Here is a 22,981-nt window from a genome sequence, read left to right on the forward strand (position 1 = left end):
CAAAGGGCTCATGGGTCAAGATACGGACAGGAGAGATCACTCACCAGTTACTGTCACAGGCAAAACAGACTCAGCTTGGGGAAAATTAACTAAATTTATTACCAATCAATCAACCAGAGTAGGGTAATGAGAAATAAACCAAATCTCAAAACACTTTCCCTCCACCCCTCCCTTCTTCTTCTTCCCAGGCACAACTTCACTCCTGAATTCTCTACCTACCCCCCCAGCAGTGCAGGGGGATGGGGAATACGGTCAGTTCATCACACATTATTTCTGCCACTTCATCCTCCTCAGGGGCAGGACTCATCACACTCTTCCCCTGCTCCAGCATGGGGTCCCTCCCATGGGAGACAGTCCTCCACAAACTTCTCCAGCATGGGTCCCTCCCAGGGCATGCAGTCCTTCAGAAGCACACTGCTCCAGCATGGGTCCCCCGTGGGGTCACAAGTCCTGCCAAAAAACCTGCTCCGTGGGCTCCTCTCTCTACAGATCTGCAGGTCCTGCCAGGAGCCTGCTCCAGCACAGGCTTCCCACAGGGTCACAGCCTCCTTCGGGAACCCACCTGTCCTGGTGTGGGGTCCTCCATGGGCTGCAGGTGGAGATCTGCTCCACTGTGGACCTCCATGGGCTGCAGGGGGACAGCCTGCCTCACCATGGTCTTCACCAGGGGCTGCAGGGGAATCTCTGCTCCAGCGCCTGGAGCATCTCCTTCCCCTCCTTCTTCACTGACCTTGGTGTCTGCAGGGTTGTTTCTCTTACACGCTCTCTCTCTGGCTGCTGTTTCTGTGTCCCAGCAACTTTTTTTTCCTTCTTAAATATGTTATCCCAGAGGTGCTACCACTGTCACTGATTGGCTCGGCCTTGGCCAGCAGCAGGTCCATCTTGGAGCCGGCTGGTATTGGCTCTGTCGGGCGCAGGGGAAGCTTCCAGCAGCTTCTCACAGAAGCCACCCCTGTAACATCCCCCACTACCAAAACCTTGCCACACAAACCCAATACACCTTAAACATGAAAGAAGAATTCTTATGCATCCTCAAATTCTTACACAGCCTCACAAACTGAGACCTGTCTTCTTGTTCTTTTTCTTCTGGAGAAGCACTGACTTGTTACCGATAACTTCAAGGCTTGCCATGACATGAACTTCAGTCAAAGCCATTAAATCACCATTTGACCTATTCTCTGACAGAAGTAAAAAGTCTGTTCTACATAGAATATTGGACATATGCAATTTCACAAAACTAAGGCTGTATTATTCACTGGGTGTGCAAAGCTTCTGACACTAGATTAGCATGTATTTCTTAAATTTTTAAAGTATTCCTGCATTTTGATTTTGAATGTCAGTATTTTGGTGCAGTAAAAAAGTTATAGCTTCAAGTTCCACCAGGGAAGTAATTTTCAAATATTAAAACTAATTCCCCAAATTGCTTAATTCTGAGTATTCATTTTTTCCAGGTAACAGCGACAGGATTGTGGAGGATGTATTAAATTTATACTTTTTTTTTTTCTGTACAAAAGAAAATAAGTTTAACTAATTTCATTGGAATATCAATCGTAATTCAAGTAGTGGTGGTGGTTGCATAGTGTAGTTCAAAAGAATCTGAGGTTCCTTCCTTTCTTACTTGAAAGAGCTTACATTTTTCCAGAACTGGCCAACACAGTTCACCCAGCCCATGTGCTAGGTCAGAGCTTTTGCAGTTGAGATGCTGGGATGGAAATAATGGTCTGCGCAGTGCCAGATGGACTACATGAGTAGGGACATCATTGCAGTTCAGTGTAACCTGTATTAGCCCGTTTCCAGATTGCAGCTAGAATGGGATTTTAACAAGGACAAAACAAGTAAGGCCGCTTCCCTCCCACGTACACATAAACACACCTCAAGGGATTTTTCATTTTCTAAGCCTACAGTGAGCCACTATATTATAGGGAGAATGTAAATTCTTCTTTTGTTTGTCCATTAGTGACAGCATCTTAGGAGGCAAAGAATTTGACATCACATCAAGCTGTGAAATTTTTAACACAATTGGTTTAAAATGGGCTGCACCAAAAATCTGCATGTCCTACCCTGCCTTTATGGGCAGCAGTAATGCTGTATTAAAATACACTTAAACCTTCTGGTATCCATATGTATTTTGCCACAATCTAATTGCTGTGTACTCAAGATAGTTAAAAGCTGTTAGTGTAGAGTCAACAAGTGTTTGCTTTGGGTTTCTATCTTTGTAGTTTGCATGAGGAAATTCCTAAGAGTTCAGACTGCTGAACATGATGTTGATGCAACTATTAGTATAAATACTAATAAATGGCAGAACAAAGCCTCCTTCATGCTGATGCAAATCATTCCCTTTTCAAGCATCACACAAGCTAATGCTGAAACAAGGGAAGAGGGATCAAGCTAATTGACAACTTCTGTAGATGACTACACAGCATAAACCACAAAAAACAGAGCAAACATAAGCTTTAAAAAACACTGATTGCCAGCTGGGGAGTAGTATCAACAGTAATTGGATTGTAAGCAGTAGTTGCACAGCATTTTTTAAATCAAACCGCTACCTCCTGTGGCTTAATGAAGATTTTTAGGTTAATGTAAAATAAGGCTTTGAGCTGTATTCCTTTAACAGATGTTGGGAATTAATGTGTTACTATTACTACAGTTGAGTTTGCAGAAGAGAATAAGTATCTTCACCACCTGTCTGTGAAGTCTAGCACCATTGCATAAGTCTCAACTCATTTCATCAATTTTTTTTTTTAAGCTAAGATAAAACCATACATTTGAAAATCTCAAGGATCATAAAAAAGATGAAAGGGAGAATTAACATCTGCAAGTGGTCCAAGCGTACAACTTGGTAACTGTAAGAAAGCACCAAGGGTCTATCTATTGATTACTTGCCATTCCACTTCCCTAAAGCTATTTCCCTTGTCTGTAAATTTTTAATAGCCTCCTGGTTGCTATGGCAAGTAAATTACACCAAGGAAAATTATTTGGTTGTTCATTTCCAGATGTTAAGAAAGCAGTATGTGCACCATGGACAACAGGTTGAGAAACTGTGATAACTTTTTTCAAATAAATGAACCGCCAAATTGTGTCCCTGTTGAAACTGAAGACAGCTTACGCTACCAGTGGTGTTCCTGTACTTAGAATAGCTTCTAAAATAAAAGTTCCAAGTATGTGGAAAGCTTGCACAAAGAACCTTTAAATCCCTGTTTTAAGGCTATCTATTGCAATTGGTTGCATTCGGACACTATTTAATTTCCTCTCAGAATAATTGCTGTATGTTTTATACATTGACTCTTCTGTAGCCATCCTCGCTGCTGTGAGGTGAGGAAGGAATAGTTGTGGTCTATACTTTGTGAATACCCAACTGATAATAGCCCAGTTTAATTTCTCTCTGTTACTAGATCGCCCCAGTAAGCAGGTGACAGAACTTTCATTAACCAAATCTCTATCATTTATCTTCTTACAGCTTGAAAACAGTAGATTCTAATATATTAATAAACACATCTGCAAGGCTTTGTGTACTTTATATTTCAGGCAAACAGTTTAAAGGGACCTACCAAAAGCAGGTTGTTTTTCTTTACACCCCACACCACCCCCAACCTTAACTCCATCCAGAGAAGATAACTTAGGTAGTCTTACCATAATTTTTCCTCTCTGGTGAGTCTTCTATTGTCTCTTTTTTCCTCAGAACTGTCTGTACACCAGCTATATGTTAAGGCTTTTCCATGTGGGTTTTCCATGGAAATAAGCCTGTCTTTCCTGCCCCTTCCATTGGAATAGGCTTGATCCACCCTTCAGGGCTCTGCTACCAATAGCTGTCTGCTGGAGGGTTTGGTGGAGTCGGTGCCACTCAACCACCCAACATACCCAGTCCACTAACGGTCCTGTTAGTTTACATTGCTGGAGATGATGGAACTATGTCAACAAGTAAAAGTGCACAAAAGTCCTCCTGACTCATCTAAATGAGCCTACGTTGGTTGAATGGTGGACTTCATTGTCAGATGTGCAGTGAGAACTGTACAAGGCAGACATGGCCCTACCATAGCAGCCACCCTTTTCTCTCTAGATTAAGAAAAATTCTCTTCTGCACATGCAGACAAGTGGTGCTCAGATCTGTGCTAAACATTGCAAACACGGAGACAAAGTCACTCTGAGAAGACAACAGAAAAAGTGCGTAAGGAAAGGGTGTGGGAAAACAGCGTCATCTTGATCCCAGTTCTTCCTGGTAGCTTCCCAACACAACCACCTCTTAAATACTCATATTTCACTCAGCTTCTCCTTGTTGATGATAGTACACCAAGTTGGAGGGAAAGCATAAGATCAGGTACTCTCTCTTCAGCAGCCACATAACATGTTACTGTTTTTCAATCCATGAATGACAAGGAAGCAAATATGCATTTACAAGAGAATTGAGCTTTATAAGCAGCAAAAATAAAAAGCCTGTGTGCATAGGCACTTTTCCTATTCAGTATATTTAATCACTTACTCTCAATTAAAAAAAGATAGTTCAGCTTCAGTCCAGCCCCAGTTACTTCAGTGCTAAATTCTACTTCAGAAGCTTTTAAACAGCCAGAATTTCTGCTAGGGAGCAATTATTCTCAGTCTTGTAACCTTTCCAATGAGCCAAAAGGAAAAGCAAGATTCTGGTGTCACTCTGACTGTATTGATGTATCAGAGAAAAACAGCAGAAACGCATCTAATCAAAGTCTACACCTTTACCAGTGATTACTCTGTTGCTATGTAAGCATCCCAAAACAATCCAATTCCTGGTGTTCCTTATGGGCCTGGGGAGGATCATCAGTATAGCAGACTTCCCCTCTGGCACCTCCTGGCAAGGAGACTCTCTAGTGAAAGGGTCTGCACCTTTATAAACACACCGTTTGCCTTGAAGTTCAGCAGGAACCTTTTTCAGTTGTTTGCAGTATCAAAAAGCATCAGCACAGAACATGGGCAGGAGTCCAGAACACGTTACGAGTCTCCCCATAAGTGACACGGAAGAGTAGAAAGCTCAAGAAGGATATTAAGACCTGCATTCATTTCTTTATTCTGTTTCTTCACAGGCTCCACGTTCTTTGTCGCCAAGTCTTGCCTTTGCTCTGGACTCCTTTTCCACCAATTATTCCCATATTCTTTCCTTGGCTGGCACTCCATTTGAACCAGATATTTCATGACTTAAGCTGTCCATAAATTGTCTTCTTCAGAGCTATCTGTAGCACAAGAAGCTTCTTCCATCCTGAACTGACTACCACTGTTACCCTAGTTCTCCTGACAAAGCAGATGTTGCACGTGCTTTCAAATCAAAAGAGTTTGAGCTTGGATAGTTTAAAACGTGTTTCGAACTAAACTTGCTAATGTCTGAAACAAGAAAGCTAACTCAAGTGAGCTTTTCCAACAATGACTCTCAGGACAGAAGCTGTCAGTAACCTCCCTAGGAGTAATAATGTTGCTGTTGCCACATCAATTGCAAAGTGATCTGCAAAGATACCTCCATCTGTAACCTGTCTGCATCTTCCTCCTTTTTTCTTCCTGCAGATTCTTTTCAGACTCCTGCTTCATTATCTTTGTCCTGAGGTCCTGTTGGATTTTTTCCCTTATTTTATTATTTCTTTTTACTAATTAATTCCGGATTTTTAAGCATCTTTCAAAAAGGTAAAGAAAAATCATTTTTAAAGTGCCAAGCAAAATCTATACATATTGAGTCCCAAAGAGTGGGTATATGAATAGCTTCAGTGATGCTAGTTTGTTAAGAGCTATGGGATACAGACCTTTTCAGTAAAATGTGGATTCCATGAACTAAATCAGTATGTATAGAAAGTATGTATGGAAAAATAGATTTTTCCTAAGAAACTGTACATAGGTTTTGTCAAATCCCAAATCTCACTGTCCATTGTTTGGTGCTAGAAAGAAGTATTTATCCTGATATCCTGCACAATGTTAGGTCTAAACCCCACCTGGCAACTCCCACATCAAACCAACAACTTAATTTACACCACAACACAGATACCTAATATTTAAAGATTTCAGATGGCAGACAACATGCCAGCATCTATCAGTTGAAGTTGATCCCAAGCCTAACCACTGTCACGTAAAAATCTGCTTTCTATCCAGGCTGGCTTTGTCTAACATTAGTTTCCATCAATGGATTATATTTTACATTTTCATGTTGTATTAAAGAGTTATGTATCAAATTTCTATTCAAGGTAGGTGATCAAATAGCATTTGAATATTCTCTGCAACAATTAAATACAGCCATTAAAGTCACATTAGGACATTTTTTCTAGAACTGGATTGTGTCTCTGTTTTCTGAAGCTTTTCTAATAAGTTTTAAAGTAATTGTTTACTTTCATTAAAATCATGTACTAGTGTCCTACTGATTAATATTCCTCTGCTGATGTTCCATATGAACCCTTAGTTTCAGCATCACGCTGGAAGGTAGCGGTCCTTTTCACTGTCACTTCATTCCATCTTTTTGTGTCTTGTAAATGTGACCAACTTCACTGATAACTTTTATGTGTGATCTTACATTTCACTGCATTAAGGTATTAAAGTACGTGCTCCATGTTTCTCTGTGTTTCCTCATCTCTTAGGGCAATGGTTAAAATAGCACCTAATATAAAAATTCCTTGAATACCCCAAAGACAAACATCATAACGCTCCACATATTAACCCTCCTAAATTTTAATCATTAGCTACCACGTCTTTGGCATCTTCGTTACATTTAGGCCTTGGAAAACAGCATTTGCATTTGCTGTCTTATAGGCAGAAAGAGTTAAAACAATTCACAGCTTTTTCTTGGAATTTCCCTTTCCTCTCCAGAGAGGACTGTCCTGGAGAAATGTAAACACAGACATCTGCTTGCTGTCACTTTGTCCTTCTTTTAAATTCTTAAGAATAAAAAGCATCCCACAGGGTGGTCAGACCAGTCATCTAGTCCAGTACTTGTCTCTCCTGGTGGACCTGTTGACTATGAGTTTGTATAATCCTTCTTTGAAGCTAGTGATACAACTCATTCTTTTAGAATATATTACCAAACCCAATTTACTTCTTTTATAAAAAATCACCGAAATTGTCCAAATTTTCTATACCTAAGACAGCTAAGTATGTACAGGAAATTGTGAAGCACAATAAACATTTATGGCATGAAGACCATTCAACTAGAGTTACTACCTGGAAAAAAAAAAATCAAACTGATTTTAAGACAAAGTATGGTATTTTATTGGACGTCTACAACTCTCCATCTCTTGTGTTTCTGTTTGGAGGTGCAAACAACCCCTTTTAATCTGATTTAGAAATCGGGGCTCATCTCTAATTATTTAGCCTCTCTGTTGCTCCACACAGCCCAGTGTGAAAGATCTGTGCAAATAGGAGAACAATAATGCACAGTTCTAGAAATAGCTCTAATCCCTATATCCCTCTAAACAGAAATTCACCTTACAGTTGTAAACATTGCTTTTAATATAAAGTTAAACCAACACACCAATTACATTTCATTAAGCATCACATCAACCTTTAGAGAGCATAACACTATTATTCCATAATTTTACAAATGGGAGAATTAAAGAATAGCAAGAGAAGGTATCTTGGTTAAACCTTATTACTATTTAGTGGCAGAAGAGAGCCCAGGGTTTTCTGCTCTCCCTGTTGCATTCCCTAAAGCTGATTGGTGAATAAAATTTTCAGAGCAAGTTTCAAATGCATCACCTTCCTGGGAAGAGGGATGCCAGCAGAAAAGCAGCCATGCTTTCCAACACATACTAGCAATAAATGATAGCTGTTTAATTCTGTGAGCATCTCTTTCTGCGTATAACTATTCATTAAATGCTCCAGATTCTGATACAAGACTGCAAAACCACTTTCCTTTTCCTGAGCACCTTTCAAATTTGCTGTAGAGAATACAAATAAACTCAGAAACATTGCTCTTAACAAAAGAAATCCACTTCTGATGTCATTAGCGTGCAAGGGCTTGGAACAACTGAGACGTCCATGATTTCTTTGATAATCCACACATTTGTGTGATTCACAGCTCTCAAGGAGAGCTGCATTTCAGGTCCCTCTGTGGCCAAAATAAGTATGTTAAATTATACATAATTTTTTTAAATGGAAGGTAGTTTTATCAAAAAAACCCAAAATTTTGTTTAAAAGGGAAATTATGTCACTGGAGAACTAAATGGCAATCCCTGCTGAAGTTAACAGGGGGTTTGGTTTTCATCCTTTATCTGACCTAAAATCTGCAATGACAGCAGGAACGATTTCAAACTGAGGTAACCGTCAAGTTTTCATGCACGACACTATAGCAGTGGAGGTCACAGTCTCCTAAGAATTAAAGAGGGATACTTGTACTATTGTATTTCACTGCAGATGGAAATGATTTATGCTGTAATCAAAGGTGTAGCCCCTTCCACTGGAAGATTCTCAAGCAATTATCATGGAGTAAACCAGTCTTTAGCTCTACTAGCCATTAATTTAATGAGACTTTTTTTTTTTTTAATGACCAGTATCTTCATAACTGATAGATACCTAATCTGGTGAAGCACCTGTTCTCTCATTTTCTGGAGACAGATGTGGTTCAGCTTTTCAGATTAATGAATCAGAAAGCAAAATGTGACAGTTTTTTAAATTGTATTGTAATAAATTTTCCGTGTTTCAAAATGGAAAAATAATCCACAAATTCACTTCCAGAGTTGAGGTTTCAGGTCTTGAAGTTTTTTTGGTTGGGGATTTTTGGGGGGCAGGATCTTTAGGTGGCATAATCTCTTTCTAGAGCATAAAACTGTCACCATAGGAATTACAAGTCTTTCCATGCATCTTATCTATAAAAAGCTACAGAAAATCAAGCCTAAAAATGTTAACGTGTTGCTAGTAGTGGTCAAGCTGTGGAAGTGCTGAATTTAATATTCCAGCAATATGTAACATATTGCATGATGTAGATGATTTTTGCAAAACACAGGGTGTGTAATACAAGCATTAGAAACCTGATTTGTTACTTTTTCTGACTAACTACTGAGCATTTACTGTCAACCTGAGGAGATTTTTCCTTCCCACTCACAAACAGTTTTACAACTCCTCTGAAGAACAGTAGTAGCTGTCAGCTTCCCCACTACACTTTGGAGCACCCGCTTTACAAAAATCCTAACGATAAGAAATCTAATCCAATGTGTTGGGTCTGTTTATGTGCTTATGAATTTAAAATAATGCTGCTGTTGATGTGTTACCTCTCCTGCCCTGTGAAATCCTCCGACAGTTACACAACTTGTCAAAGCGTCGTGCAACCAAATGGTACTCTGTTGGAAGAGGTCGAGCCAGTGTCCTATTAAACAGTCTCCATGCACGGGCCTGTATGTTGTTCATCTTGATTTTGTCTTGTCAAATTGTCGTCTCTGCATTGTGTAGAAACTTGGTCAGTTATCCCCTTTTCCTACAGCAGAAGCTGTTTTGAATATCGATCGCACTTAAAACACAACTAGAAATAGATTCCCTCAAATTGAGTGTCAGGGAAGCATCTGCATTTGATGTTCTTTCTACTCTGTGTTTGAAATCCTGACCTTTTCCTGTTATCTGCAGCCTCTTTTGTTGTCAGGAGGAGTTTTAGAAGTTTTTATTTTTTAATTAGTCAATATAACTGATCCCTCTCATTCTCATTACATTTTTCTTCCCAATTCTATAGAGGTAACTGATAATCTCGCCTAATATTGAAGCTACCAACTTTCTTATTTTGTTACAGACTGCAGCAACTATATTTAATTCTGTTGGATGCTGTTTACTCCCCTTCTGCTCTTGCCACCACAAACGTGTCATACAGATGAAATATTTAGACAGAAACATAATTTTAACCAAGACAGGAGGAAGCCTCATATTGGGACTGTATCTCAAGTAATCAGATATTTTTATAACTTGATGGAAATATATATTCAAGAAAAAAAGACCATTTAGGCAGTCATGCCAGTTTCACCAAAAGATTTCAGTGAAAATTATGTTTTCTTTTAAATGTTGACATTTTCTCAATCAAATATTTTTTTCATTCATCACTTCAAGGAGAATAACGTGCTTTTAAAGAAATGTTGCTTCAAAAAAGTAATTTAAAAGAATAATTTCTTTATTTACCAGCCTACAAACGACATACTGTGACAAGGTATGGCTCCTTTTTATTTTTACATATAAATTTCATGCATACGTATCCTTATTTAAATGAATTGTATGAAATGATGATTTCATATAAATTGCATACCTGTGTGCCTATCTCTGCACATACTAAAATAATAAGAGAAACAGTTAAAATGGATTTCCTGTCACAGACTTCATATTAGCATATCCTTTCTGCATCTCACATTTATCCTTTCTGGAAAGTCAAGAGCACCTTATTTCATCATACTGTATCTAGCCTTATATCTATATTTTGAATAAACCCAGAAAGCACTGGATTTCAGATGTGAAGTGATGCTTTGATTTACTGCTTCACATAATGAAGGGCATAACATAATAGTTTTTAGAATACAAAAGCTCTGTAATGCTGACACCTTAATACAGGAGTTGAGAAATGAAAAAGATGAGTCAAGAGGCTGCAAGGTAGCAACAAGTGACAGGTGCTTCAATAAAGCATGCAGAAGGTTTCCCTGGATGTCAGTAAAGAATTTGCATTCTTACAGTTAAGACTTAAAACATTGTACTCAAAAGAAAAAAAAACCAAAACAACAAAACCAAAACAACAAAAAAAAAACAAACTAAAAAAACCACAGCAACAACAACAAAATAAAAAACACCCAAACAGAAAAAAAACCAAACCAAACTGGAGCTTCCCAGGAGGTCAGTTAAAAGAGAAGGCCACCTCTGGTTTATCTGATGCTAGAAGCTGAAATTGGGTTGAATTTCTGATAGAACAGGTCTGCAAAATTCTGTGGCATTTGGGTTTTTTTGTCATTGTTCCCAAAAGGCAATATTGTAATTGCAAGTACAGTTTGCAAATAAAAATTGTTACTACTACCTGCATGTCTTCTTTCACTGTCTTGCATAATTGTATGTGCTTGCTTGGAAGTCTCAGAGCAGGATCTGCAATCCATAACAAGAAGCAATCTGGGGAGAAAAATGGACATAGCTTCTAATAAAGCCTGCCAGGTTTAGAGTAATACTTACCTGATGTGGAGTCATCAGACCATCTGCAAGTAAGTTTTTAACTATCATTTACTACCCCACTTCTCATATACATCTTTAATCGATTTGTGTTCATTTCCCATGCCTTCTGTAGTTCTTAGTCTATTTTTCTCCCCCCACAATGAACGATTTTCACAAAAAAAGGTATTAACATAAATCGTCACAATTAATCTTTGTTCTGCAGTAGCAGGGTAGAAAGCAACAAGGTTGCTTGCGCAGCCAGATAGCCCACTGCCTGCCTTGTCTTGAGGGCAAGGACTCCAGCCCAGAGATGACATGAGCTTTTAAGAGTTATTTGTGGTGTGGGGAAGGTTACGGGACTGCACACGGGTAACTTTGGCTGCTGTTTTTGTGCACTGCACACAGTATCCTTTCTTTCCAAGTATGGGGATGTGTCTTCATTTTAAACTCCAGCGCAGGAAGGCAGGGGATGGCCTGCTCCTCTTCCGTAACTTCCCCATATTTTTTGCCATTGGGTCAGCTGCAAAGCAGAAGTTCTGATCTCTCAATCGTGTATTGCTTTGCAAGGGTGTAGATCAGAAAGTTGTGAAGTGAAGGAAGAAGTTCAGCTTTTTTCTAATGATCTTTAGCGCCTACCAGCATTTTTGAGAAACTCGGGCAATGCTTTTATCTGATGTTGGTCCTAAGGGATGGGGTACAACTATTTATTTGTATTTTATGGGCAAGCAACAAGGCACAAAGACGCTAAGCAATTTGTCCAGGACGGAACAAGAAACAACCTCATCTAACCTAAGCCTTGGTGCTCTATCTTGTATTTTGGAAAAAACCAACATCCATTGGCCTGGTGGAGGGAACTGTGGAATAGCAAATGCTGGACCATCCAAAAAAAACATTTTTCCAGAAGGAATAATAAAACCAATGTACAAAAGGTAGCATCGGCAATGCTGGCTTTAAAGATACTACACAGCAATATTTGGGTTTTTTACACTATAATCTAAACATCATTCAGTGAGAATAGCAATAAAATTGGAAAAGCATTTTGGAGCTTCCTCTGATTTTTCAGAGCAGAGGACCTCCGGTTTACCTTGTCTTGGAGCTTACAACTTGGAGACAAATATTGGTGCGGCATTACGAAACCTGGACCATTTGTGTGCTCGTGTCTGCACTCGCTGCTGTAACCCAGGCAAAACAAACAAGAGACACCCATGTTCGGCTCCTTACTTCACTCTAGACATCCTGTGTGACCTCAGACAAGCCCCTTCCTCCAGATTCCCATATGAAAACTAACAGCATTTTTCTAAACACCCTCTCCTCCAAGGTAAGGTGAAAAGAAGGGTCGTGGTGTGCTTACCAGCTGTGCTGATGAGAGGCGAGTATTCCCTTCTTACAGGGAGGGGGTGAAGAACCATGCACTCCACTGGATGCTGTGTGGTTACACACCCTAGATGACCAGCAGGTTGCTGAAAATGATCGCCTCATTGAACCAGTGACACTATTTCAACTATTCCGGGAGGCAAACAATGCTTCTGACTGAGAACAAACAGATGCATAGCTGGGGCTTGGATCCAAACACTCCGGATGCTCCACGAAGGAAGCTCGGATCAAAGCCAACCTCTGTGCAAGGCAGCAGGACCCCGCAGTGCCACCATGTCTCTAAGCACTCCCAGGCCCCTGCCACAGCAGAGCATCGCCTCCTCGCCGTACCCTGCCCCTCCGACCTCCTCCTCCTCCTCCTCGCAGTGCAAACGGCACCAGCCCTGCATAAACTGTGAGCCCGAAGGGCACGGAGGCGGCAGCGGCCGCAGCGTCGCGCTGCCAAGAGCAGGGCTGCCACACACAGCTGCGCTGTCAACAAGGGGGAGGTAAACAAAACCATTGTGCTCTGCTTGGGTTTTGTCATTTTACGGTTGGGTGCCCATCCTCCAAAACACCCACTAAAGACACTTAACAGCATTTATGCGCCCCGTAACGTGCACTGCTAGGTCACAGCCCTCAGCAGGCACCGCCTGGAGAGACATGAGTTACCAGGGATGGCAGGGAGCACAGAGAGCTTCTGTACCCTCAGCTTGTCCTTCCCACAGCTCAAAGAAGAAGCAGCACTGCTGATGCAAATGTGAAGACAATGCTTTGTAGCTCAGGAAAACCCCATTTCCAGTTTCAAATTCTCATCTACTGGTTTTCTCACATTGAAATACAAGATCTATTCTCCCTACAAGGAGAGATTTTTAAAGCAGGTTAGGTCTCAGTTTGGTGGGTGGGAAGGGGGGGAAAAAAAAAAAAAAAAAATAGAGATTGTTGGATGAAGTTCCATACACGGTGCTTTGTCTTTTGTAGAAGCTGAAGCGGGTCACTGAAAAATGCGCAGAAAAAAAATGTTGGTAAATGATTCTGGCCTTCTTCAGGCAAGAGCATGGGGAATCCTCGGCTTCACAAGTGTGGGAGGAAGATGCTTCCCTTGTATTTTACCTGAAAGATACTCTGAGCTTTTCAGTGTTAAGTACAACATACATTCCCCCAGCTAGAAATAAAAGCTGATCCCACCAGCGAGCATATTGCCCGGCAAAGCCAAGTTCAGCTGGACAGATGAGGTTGTTCCCTTCCTCCATTCTTGTTCCATGAGATCATCATCAGGGAATAGATCAAAGGAGAGAGCTTGTATACAGCTCTACAGCCTGTTGTATACACTTTCTTCCCTACATCCTGGTACATCAAAGAATTTGAAACAATAGCTGGGGAAAAAAAGTGTGGAATATTTCTAAAGTATCAACACAGCTACGCATTTACCTTGGTGAAACAGAAGGGAATCAGGCTTGGACAAGCAGATGTAGTGCAGCAGGAGACCTTACCAGAGGGCTGGGCCATCTGGTGATTCAGATTCTGGTGAATTATTGAAACCGATGGCATTTTTTTGGCTGATGCATTATTCTTCTTAATCTAGAGAAGCATCCCAGGAGACAGCTGTATCAGTCATGTCTGCAGCATGTGAATTCTTGTCTCCTTCTTAAACAAAAAAATAAGACCTGTGTAAGAGGCATTTTCCTGCCACTAGTCTTTGGGGTCAGAAGCTGTAACGTGAGCTACTGGAGTTCAGCTTTGAGAGAAGAGGGGAACATTCTGTCCCAGCCCCTGAAAGTTGCCCTACATATTGCCCACACAAGAGAGCTGCTAGTGAAGAAAGCAGAAGGGCTGTGCCATGGAGTCCAGGAGGAGCAACGCTCAGTACTTCAGCAGACCTAGGGAAGTCTCATGGTGGTTTCTAACATCCAAAAGCTCCCTGAAAAGTAATACTGGCAAAGAAAAACAGAAAATATACCCCAAACAAAACCAGGTCCTGCTTCAAAACCACTCCCATAGATCCTTTTTGCAATTGGTGAGGATGGAGGAGAATGAAGGTAAAAGCACCCTTGCTGGACACTTAAGTAATGATCCTTGTTCAGGAGAAATCCCCTCCTAAACCAGGCTTCTGTCTAATTCTCTGCACAGCCCATTCCTTGCTCAGGGTGATGCGGACACAGAGCAATGAGGCAAACCAGCATCGGCTCTCATGGCACTGATGCTCAGAGAGGCCCCTACAGCAGGGCAAGCAGACATCAGTACTTCCCTACCACTGCCACCTGGGCAAAACCAAGATCCTCAGAAAACATCTGAAAGGCAGGAGAAATACTGTTTTTTCCCCCACGTCAGAACCTTCTAACGTTTTACGCATTTGTAAAACAGGTCTGAAAAGAACTTGCAGGAGGAAAGAAAAAAGGCACCTATCTGTGCTAGACTTGCACATGAAACACTTCCAACAACGTCCTCCAGCAACTATTACCATACCCTTGCATGTAGGGGGGAGTAGAGCAGAGACACACATCTGCACAAGTCAAATACTAACCGCAGAAACCAGTTAATCCCCCCGAGTTACCTTAAGGGCAGCACACAGCTGTCAGATCTACTTGCAAGTACCAGAAGCTCCCAGGCTGGTTTCTGTAAAGCTTACACTCAACTATTCCCTTTTCTATGCAGTTATGTCTCTTCTGCACTGTATTTTCTAATATTGAAAAAAACCTTCACAAAGCCTCTTTGGAAGAAGTCCTATTAAAGACGCATTCATCACGTTATGAGAATTTGCCGTATCAATAGTAGAGCCAAATAACCCACAGAGGAATTGTTGAAGCAGAATCGAAGCCATGCTGTGAAAAGTGATCTCAGTATTGCCTATTAGCAAGGCCCGCCATACCTGAAGAAAAAGAAAACATTACCGTATGCTCAGACTCAAAGTTCCTTCTTATTTAAATCACACTGACTGCAAGTTTTCTCCACGGGCAATAAAATAAGCCCAAAATAAGCAGCCATAATGAGCAAGCGGCTTTAAAAGCAAAACCCTCAAGCTCCATGGAAGCGAACGCAGTTGACTGGGAAAAGAAACAGTTCCCCTCATTTGTCAAATGAAGCTCGCTCTCCCCTTGTTTGTTGTCACTGCCAAGAGCTCTGACTTGCATTTTCTTCCACATGATGGGGGAGTTTGGTAGCTGTAATCCCCTTCATCCGGATGGCCTGTCAGGTTTTACAGGCATTCCTTAAAAATAGAAGCAACCTAATCCTGGTTCAGCTAATTTAACAGAATTTTCTGCAAAATTGCATGGTTCTTTCAAAGCTAACAGTCAGTAATTCACAGCTGTGACATGAGATGGTTTGTTTCCTCTCTTGCCACCGATTTCACAGACACAGTCCTTGCTCTGTGTTGATACAGGCTGTTCCGCAGTTATTTGCATCTCTCCCTTTCACTTGATGCTATTTTATTTGCAGCTGAGGATATTGATTCACATGCGGATCCTACTGGAATTATTACTGGTAGCTTTTTGCATAGCTTAGTGGCCGTACAGCACCAACAGCTGAATGAATGGGACGCAGCACCATTCTCAAACAGCCACAGGTTCATACTCCAACATAAACCAGAGCCAACTTTGTCACGTTACTAGTTGCAATAGCAGTTTTCACAAGAAAAACGGAGCAGACAACTAGAAATTGTTTCACGCAACTGTCTGATCTACTATGTGCAAGTAGTACACATGTACATCCTACGTAGCACAGCCTGACTTGGTCATCAGAAGTAAAATCCAGGCTTTAATTGTAGCTGCCACCAAAGTATTGTCTCCAAAGTGAGAAGATGCTTTGGGCTACAGCTAGGCATTTTGCCAGCCTAACGTCAAATGACACCTACGTAACTGCTGTGAGCCCCTGTAATTTCCTATTGCACCTTCACCGCCCATCTTCCGACTTCATCAATGACAAGTTATTGAAGCGATGACAGCAGCAATCTGTCCAACCTGGAGTTTAAGAACACTGAAGATACAGCAAGTGCCTTATTTTTGCATTGAAGTATAGCATTTATTGAAAGATGCAAACAGTTTCATTAGATTAGCAGATACAGTAGGAAAAAAGCAGAGAAGCCTCAGGCATTCAAAGTGCAGCTGCTGAAGCCACGCTCGGTTTACAGTGCTCCACCAGCAGCATACGCGTGTAGCCAGACACTGAAAATACCTGGCTCTTTGGGCCTGATTTCCCATTATTTCTAATAAACGCACCATCCTCTTTAAAGAGACAGCAGTGGGGAATATTAACGACACCTCTGCTTGGACACGCTAAGAAAAAAATGTCACATTACACATAGCCCACCATCCCAAAAAGCTCACACAAGAGGTGCTGGCAACAGCAGCATCTTCTCACCACGGGAAGGGCCCGCTTCCCCTAACTGCGTCCCAGCACGCCGCCGGCTTTTGCTGCACCATCAGCGCTCGCTGGCTGCACCTCGGCTCCTGCATTAACCAGGAGCCCCGCTCTGGCAACAAGCGCTCGTCCTGTCAGTCACTGTGGTTTGCCTTTGAAAAAGTACCACAGCGGCAAATATTTTTTTTAATAACTTGCATATTTTTAACACACTGAAAATTATATTCATTTGGACACTAAAAAACCCACCTCAGTTTAACCCAATGTTCTCTTGAAATGCTGTTTGACAACTGGAGAGGGAAAACAATGAAAGGCTTCAAGTTTTCATGTATTTTATTTACAGGCCGCACAATACATTTTATATACAAATGGCTTAAAATAACAAAGAGTAAGCAAGCTGAAGCATAACAGTTTAATTATCTTAAATTAGGTTGTCTTGAAATAACTCCTGCAATAAAGTATTCTTCACCCTGATAAGCAAAAGTTAGTTCGATTTTAAGTCAACCCAAGGTCATTTCATCTTTAAATACAGAATTCAAATCAGTTTTCTGGTGATTCCTTATTTCATGACACACTTCCGCATATATAGAACATCCCAAAACTATCAAGAAGGGAAATAGCCAAAATTTCCCTATGTAAAAAACAGTGTAACAGAATAGACTGGAGAAATGTTGTATGTAAAACACCTGCGTGTTTTATTAACAAAAAGAAGAATGCAAGAAATACATCTGAGATTTTTCTCTCTTGGAAACAGAACTCATGGTCTGAGATCTAATTTGCCCACAGACAAGAGGTATCCTATGTTACTTCAGTCTTTACCTTACAATTATCTATTAAACTCATCCAACTGTAAACTTCACCAAAACGGAAACTGCCTCCTGCACCAAGCAAAAGGAGAAGAGCACTCAAAACTGTAAGAACTTACATTACAGCACTTACCGCCTCTGCTTCTAGAAAGCACCTTACACTACCATGGTATGGAGAAAATTTAACATGGACCATGTTTTATGGAAACATAAGAAAATATAAAGTTTGACATTTTAAAATTATTTTTCCAAGAAATTATATTAACATTTAAGGATACATGTATTTTTACACCTCTTCCCTAACACTGCTCCTTCTGTTCAAGATAACAACAACAACCAGCGATCCATGATAAAAGCCGTTTCCTTTTCTTTTGGCTGATTTTAAGTATTGTAATAGTCTAAGCGTTTTAAGTCATGGTCATAGCAGTCCAGTTGTGCTCGCTTTCTTCCTCTTGGTATGGCTAAAGACCACTTAATATAAATAATGAAGTACTTGCTACTTGATAGTCCATGATTACAGTATTTTGCTATGTTTATTTAGAAATACAAACACACAACACTTACTTTTCGATGTAGTGTCCAGGTCTCTGTAGCACACTTTGGAATTGCAGCACAGAAAATGTAAACCCAAAGGAATTGGGGGAGTGGGGGGTGGGGGAAAGTAACAAAAGCCACAGCTCCACAGAAAAATAATGCGGTTTTCAGAATGTCTACTACTGCATCAAAAATGCAAGAGCCACATGATGTAAAATGCCAAACGAGTACACACTCACTCTGCCGAGTGAAATTTGTTCAAAAGGGTAAAATTCTGAACTGACATAAGCACCTTGTCATGTGATTTAATTCAGAAGAAATTTCAATAGATAACACACAGGTCAGGTGCAAATGAACGTGGACCTTCAGTCCTTAGATCTGGCCAGTTCCCTGGCTGCTAACCTGCCCAGGGGCAACTCTGGGGCCAGGGGTGTGTGGCCACAGGGAGAAATCCTCCTGCCATGCACCCCAAGGGTTGCCCTGCGGAGGGAGGGCAGAGCTCCTTACCCACACGCAGCCCATGTGCAGCCTCTACCTGCCCAGGAGGAAAGACTGTCAGCAAAAGAGCCAAGAAGATCCCCTGGGTTGCAGAGGAGGTAACCTCTTCAGAGTTACCATATATGGAAATGTTACCTTTCCCTCCAAATTATCCCAACGCTGTTGTCCCAGGCAAATATAGTGTTCAAAGTCACAGGCTTAAACTGAATTTGGGGAAAAGTCATTGTGCAGTACGCATCTGCCACAGCGTGCCAGAGTTTTGTTTCTGATTCATCTGGAAGTCAACTGTCTATTGCATCTCCTTCTCTCTCTCCTCATAGTCAGGATTACTCATGCTGTTTTGGGGTTGGTTTTTTCATGGCCGAAGACTGAAATCCATTTCGGCGGAATGATGCAACGTCAGAGTACTGACAGCCCGTAAGGAAACCGCACTGTCATTTACACATGCAGAGGGGACCGACTTCTCTGCATTAAATGAGGTGAACTAAATGACTTGAAAATTTACCTCCAAAAGGGAAGCAGTAGAAGACACAATGTCTTCCTTGCATTTTTGTATTGGAAGTCAAATCATTTAGTCTGCTGAGATCTACCTTCCATTTGAACTTACCTGCTTTGTTTAGCCAACTATCACCTGCAGTTACATTTGAAGTGCAGGAAACTAACACCAGACTGCACATTTTTAGTGAAAGCAACTGCTTAAAAGCTTTGAAAGTCTTTTGCTTGATTTTGAAAAAAGCAATCTGTGTGTATCACTGTGGGATTGTTTTTTAAAGAGTAGTAAACAAAAAGCCTTAGCTGACACTGTCCATATCTAAATGACACTAATGATTTTGCCTTTAAAATTGTACTAGCAGAAAAATGCTATGGGGGTGTCCTTACTCAAGGAAAACTATCCAATGCACTGTCATTCACAAATGAAGCTTTTGTTTTTCTTAAGCACAGGCTATTCAGGTCGTAAATATTTGTTTCTGACCAGGCCGCTTTTATTTTCAGATCGCAGGATTTTCTGTGTCTAGTGAAGGCAACTGCCAGACTTACAGGGACATCGTAAGCAGCATGACTCTCTCCATTTCTCATTTGCCAGATCCTCAAACGCTACACAGTTAGCGAAGTGAGTTTCTCCATGCTCTACAGTGTGATAGTTAGCCATATACGAACCAGGATTTTCAACTAAACCAAAACAAAACACCAACAACTTTGGCTTCTATTCTGAAAATCCAAAAAGTCACTGACAAGACTACGTTTGTAATAGTGTAAGTAGAAATTTTACTTTTTAAAAAGTAATAATTAAACACTCAGTTACATAAAGTACCGATTTGTCAACTGGATAATCAGTTGGAAAATTGTTTCCAATATGGGCTTTAAAACATTCTTTTATGTACATGCAAAATATAACCATACCTCCTCTCTGCAGGAGAGAGACCACTTGTTGTCAAAGGGAAAAAAAACATGCTGGAAATTGTAATTAATATGAGGAGTGGCTCTTGGTAAGAGTTTTAACTACAGTCATTTTATCAGTTGTTCAGAGAGACTCGATTCCAGTATTAAAATATTCTGTGGAATAGCAGATATAAAATCGATTAATTGGCACAATCATAAGTTTACAGAGAATTAGAACTAGTGTCAAACATTTTGCTGTGGTTTAAATACTGGTCATTCTTCCTTTGGTTACTTCCTATAATGCAGTATTTGTGGTCAAAAGACGACAGTGTCATCTTTTCACACAAAGTCAAGTCATTACTGCTGTTGACATTTAAGAGAAAAAAAACCCTATTTCATCACTTGGTAAGGACATATAAGGTATAGTTTATTTGGCAGAGGAACTAAAACACTACAACTCCAAGAGGGAGCTGAGGAAAAACTACACTCTTCATTCTTCTCAGCACTTTCAACATTTCTCATGAAATTCAATTGGGAAATTATGATTTCTTCAAGATTAGGTCTCTAAATAACTGGCCCACCTGAAGTAAACAGCACAAGGTTATGACCTATTTGAGTTGCCTACTATTATCTGAATTTTCATGTTAACTACCTAGGTTTAGGTATTTTCATGTTGATCTATAAAGTACTTCCAAATTTTTGCAGACCTTAAGCTTACATGTTAAGGCACTTACCATTCAAGTAAAACAGTTTTTATATAAACAAGCCTGGGAGATGGAGAGAACATTTTACGAGAACATCCATTCTTTTTTTTTTTTCTTGAAAGAAAAAAAAAATAACATTGACCAAATATTTATAAAATTTTGCATCAAGAGAAAGGTTGTGTTTTATTATCTGAAATGAGCACAAAGTACACCTTCCACAATAACACTGAAAGCAGTGCAAAGACTGACAGTGACCTTTGACTAAAGGTAGTTCTGTAAAAAGAAAAATACCAAATAAATCAGTGCCCTGCTTTGATTGTTGTAAAATTATTTTTTTTTACATAAAAGTTGGTCCAAACTTACAAAAAAAAGCACAAATGTGCATAGTTCAGAAGATCTGAAAGAGTGCCATAAAAAGCTGATGTCCCTAAATTTAGCATCCACTTAAAACTGCCAAAATACAAAATAAAATTCAGAACTAGAGTTTGTGAACATGTACAATCAATTTATCTAGTTTTCAGACAGCATGAGTTTTAAGCATTTTTAATTTTTCCTACTGTATGCAAGACCCTTTTCCACATAAAAATAAAGCTGTTGAATTAACATTTTTCAAGTCTGTTGAACTGCTGCTTTAAACTGCAGCTAGGAAAACAAAAAAGTTTTTCCAGATAAAAATGATGTGCCTGAGGAAAAACAGATACTCAATATGGTAATCCTCTGCCTCGCCCTCTCACTGCAGATGTGCTAATGTGTCCCCTGTATCCTTGGGAATAGCCAGGTCCTTGGGCAGGAGAAGTCCAAGTCTGTCCATGCATGTGGCTGATGCCACTGGGATTTTCCTGTAAGTTACTTCCATAGCTATAGTTGTGCATCTTTGTGGGCAAAGAGTGCGTACTCTCTGGCCCTGCGGAAGTGTCACCGCTGCTGCCCAGAACCTGGATTGGGCCGTGGCTGTATTCAAACCTATGGTCTTTATCTCCACTAAATAGCATAGGGCCAGTATTGAGGTAAATGTCTCCGTAACCAGTTACTGAGCTGGGAAAGGATTCTGAAAAGGCTGACGGAGGAGGGGCAGCACCAGAGTGAGATGAAGCAGTACTGTAGTTATCCAAAGACTGAATATCCGAGTTTCCAAGGAAGCTCCTCCTTTCTAATGCTCCTGATGATCCACTTCCTATTCCATCGCTACTGCCATAATGGGCAGATGAGAAGGAAGATGATCCAAAGTTATCCTTGTAGTCTGGGCCTGTTACGTAGGAGTCTCTAGCCTGATAATCCACGCTTGTTTGTACTGGCTCCTCCGTTGTCGCCTGAGCTTGATGCTGAGCAAGCAGCTGCAGAAGAGCTGCTTTCACTCCTGCGTGAGGATCTGTTCCTGAAGAGTTAGTTATAGGCAAATGCTGGTTCTCTGTCCGATAATCAAGGTCTTCATCAGTGAGAGGTGGAGGCTCCGGTGGCTCTGGAGGACGCTGGTCTGGAGGCAAGATCCGAGGGCGTTCTTCTTCGGGTGTTCGGTTTAGAAGCCTCATCTCAGACTGCCTAACCAAATCCTCTTGACCTAAGCAGATGAAAAAGAAAAGCTTTGGAATAAACATATACAATAACAATACCAGAAAGGAAAGGACTCTTTCCTAGAACAATACAGAGATTTGTTACTTCAATTCTCATTAAGTTATTAGTTAAATGTATTGCTAGTTGGACAGACTATTTTGGAGAAGACAACAGCTCATTTGCCTCAGAAAGGTGATGCAGGTTTCTCCTCAAAGTAAGATCACCAGGCAAGCAGTTAAAGAAAAAATGGTACAAGTTCCTTAAAAAAAAAAAAAAGCCCAAAACAAAACTCAAGCAACACACAAACACAAGAAAATTCAAAGAGGGATCAGAAAAGATTTGCAAACAGGGCTAAAAGTTTTGAGGGACAAAAGGCCACCCTATCAAGGAAGAGCAAAACTTAAGGTTAAAAAAAAAAATGAACAAAAAACCCTCAAAAACATCCCCAAACCACTTCAGAGTATTTCTTTCAACAGCTGCAAACACCACAGAGCAATACATAAACCACCATACAATAAAACTGAAATAGCAATGCAAGAAGATCAACAACAGTCCTCTAAACTTTGAGAAGACCAAGGAAGCCACTAATATACCCAAATGAAAACCTTCAACCATGTGCGTTAGTGACAGTTATGGGTAACCAGTTACAGAATTTGACACTAAAATTGCTCTAGTCAGCATTAAAACAAAAAATAAAAT

General features: G+C 40.5%; 1 protein-coding gene across 7 annotated transcripts in view; it reads right to left on the reverse strand.

Annotated features, from left to right (window-relative positions):
• Positions 1–17,124: 17,124 nt before the first annotated feature.
• The window catches only part of CDK13 (cyclin dependent kinase 13), a 50,354-nt gene continuing 44,497 nt past the window's right edge, over positions 17,125–22,981 (reverse strand). For all 7 annotated transcript variants that reach the window (XM_069769603.1, XM_069769647.1, XM_069769637.1 and 4 more), the window contains one exon: positions 17,125–22,289. In XM_069769603.1, coding sequence (XP_069625704.1) covers positions 21,433–22,289 — 857 coding nt within the window. In that variant the 3' untranslated portion in view covers positions 17,125–21,432. The remainder of the gene's footprint in view (positions 22,290–22,981) is intronic.

Source organism: Haliaeetus albicilla, chromosome 2 (genome assembly GCF_947461875.1).
Source record: "Haliaeetus albicilla chromosome 2, bHalAlb1.1, whole genome shotgun sequence".
NCBI lineage: Eukaryota > Metazoa > Chordata > Aves > Accipitriformes > Accipitridae > Haliaeetus > Haliaeetus albicilla.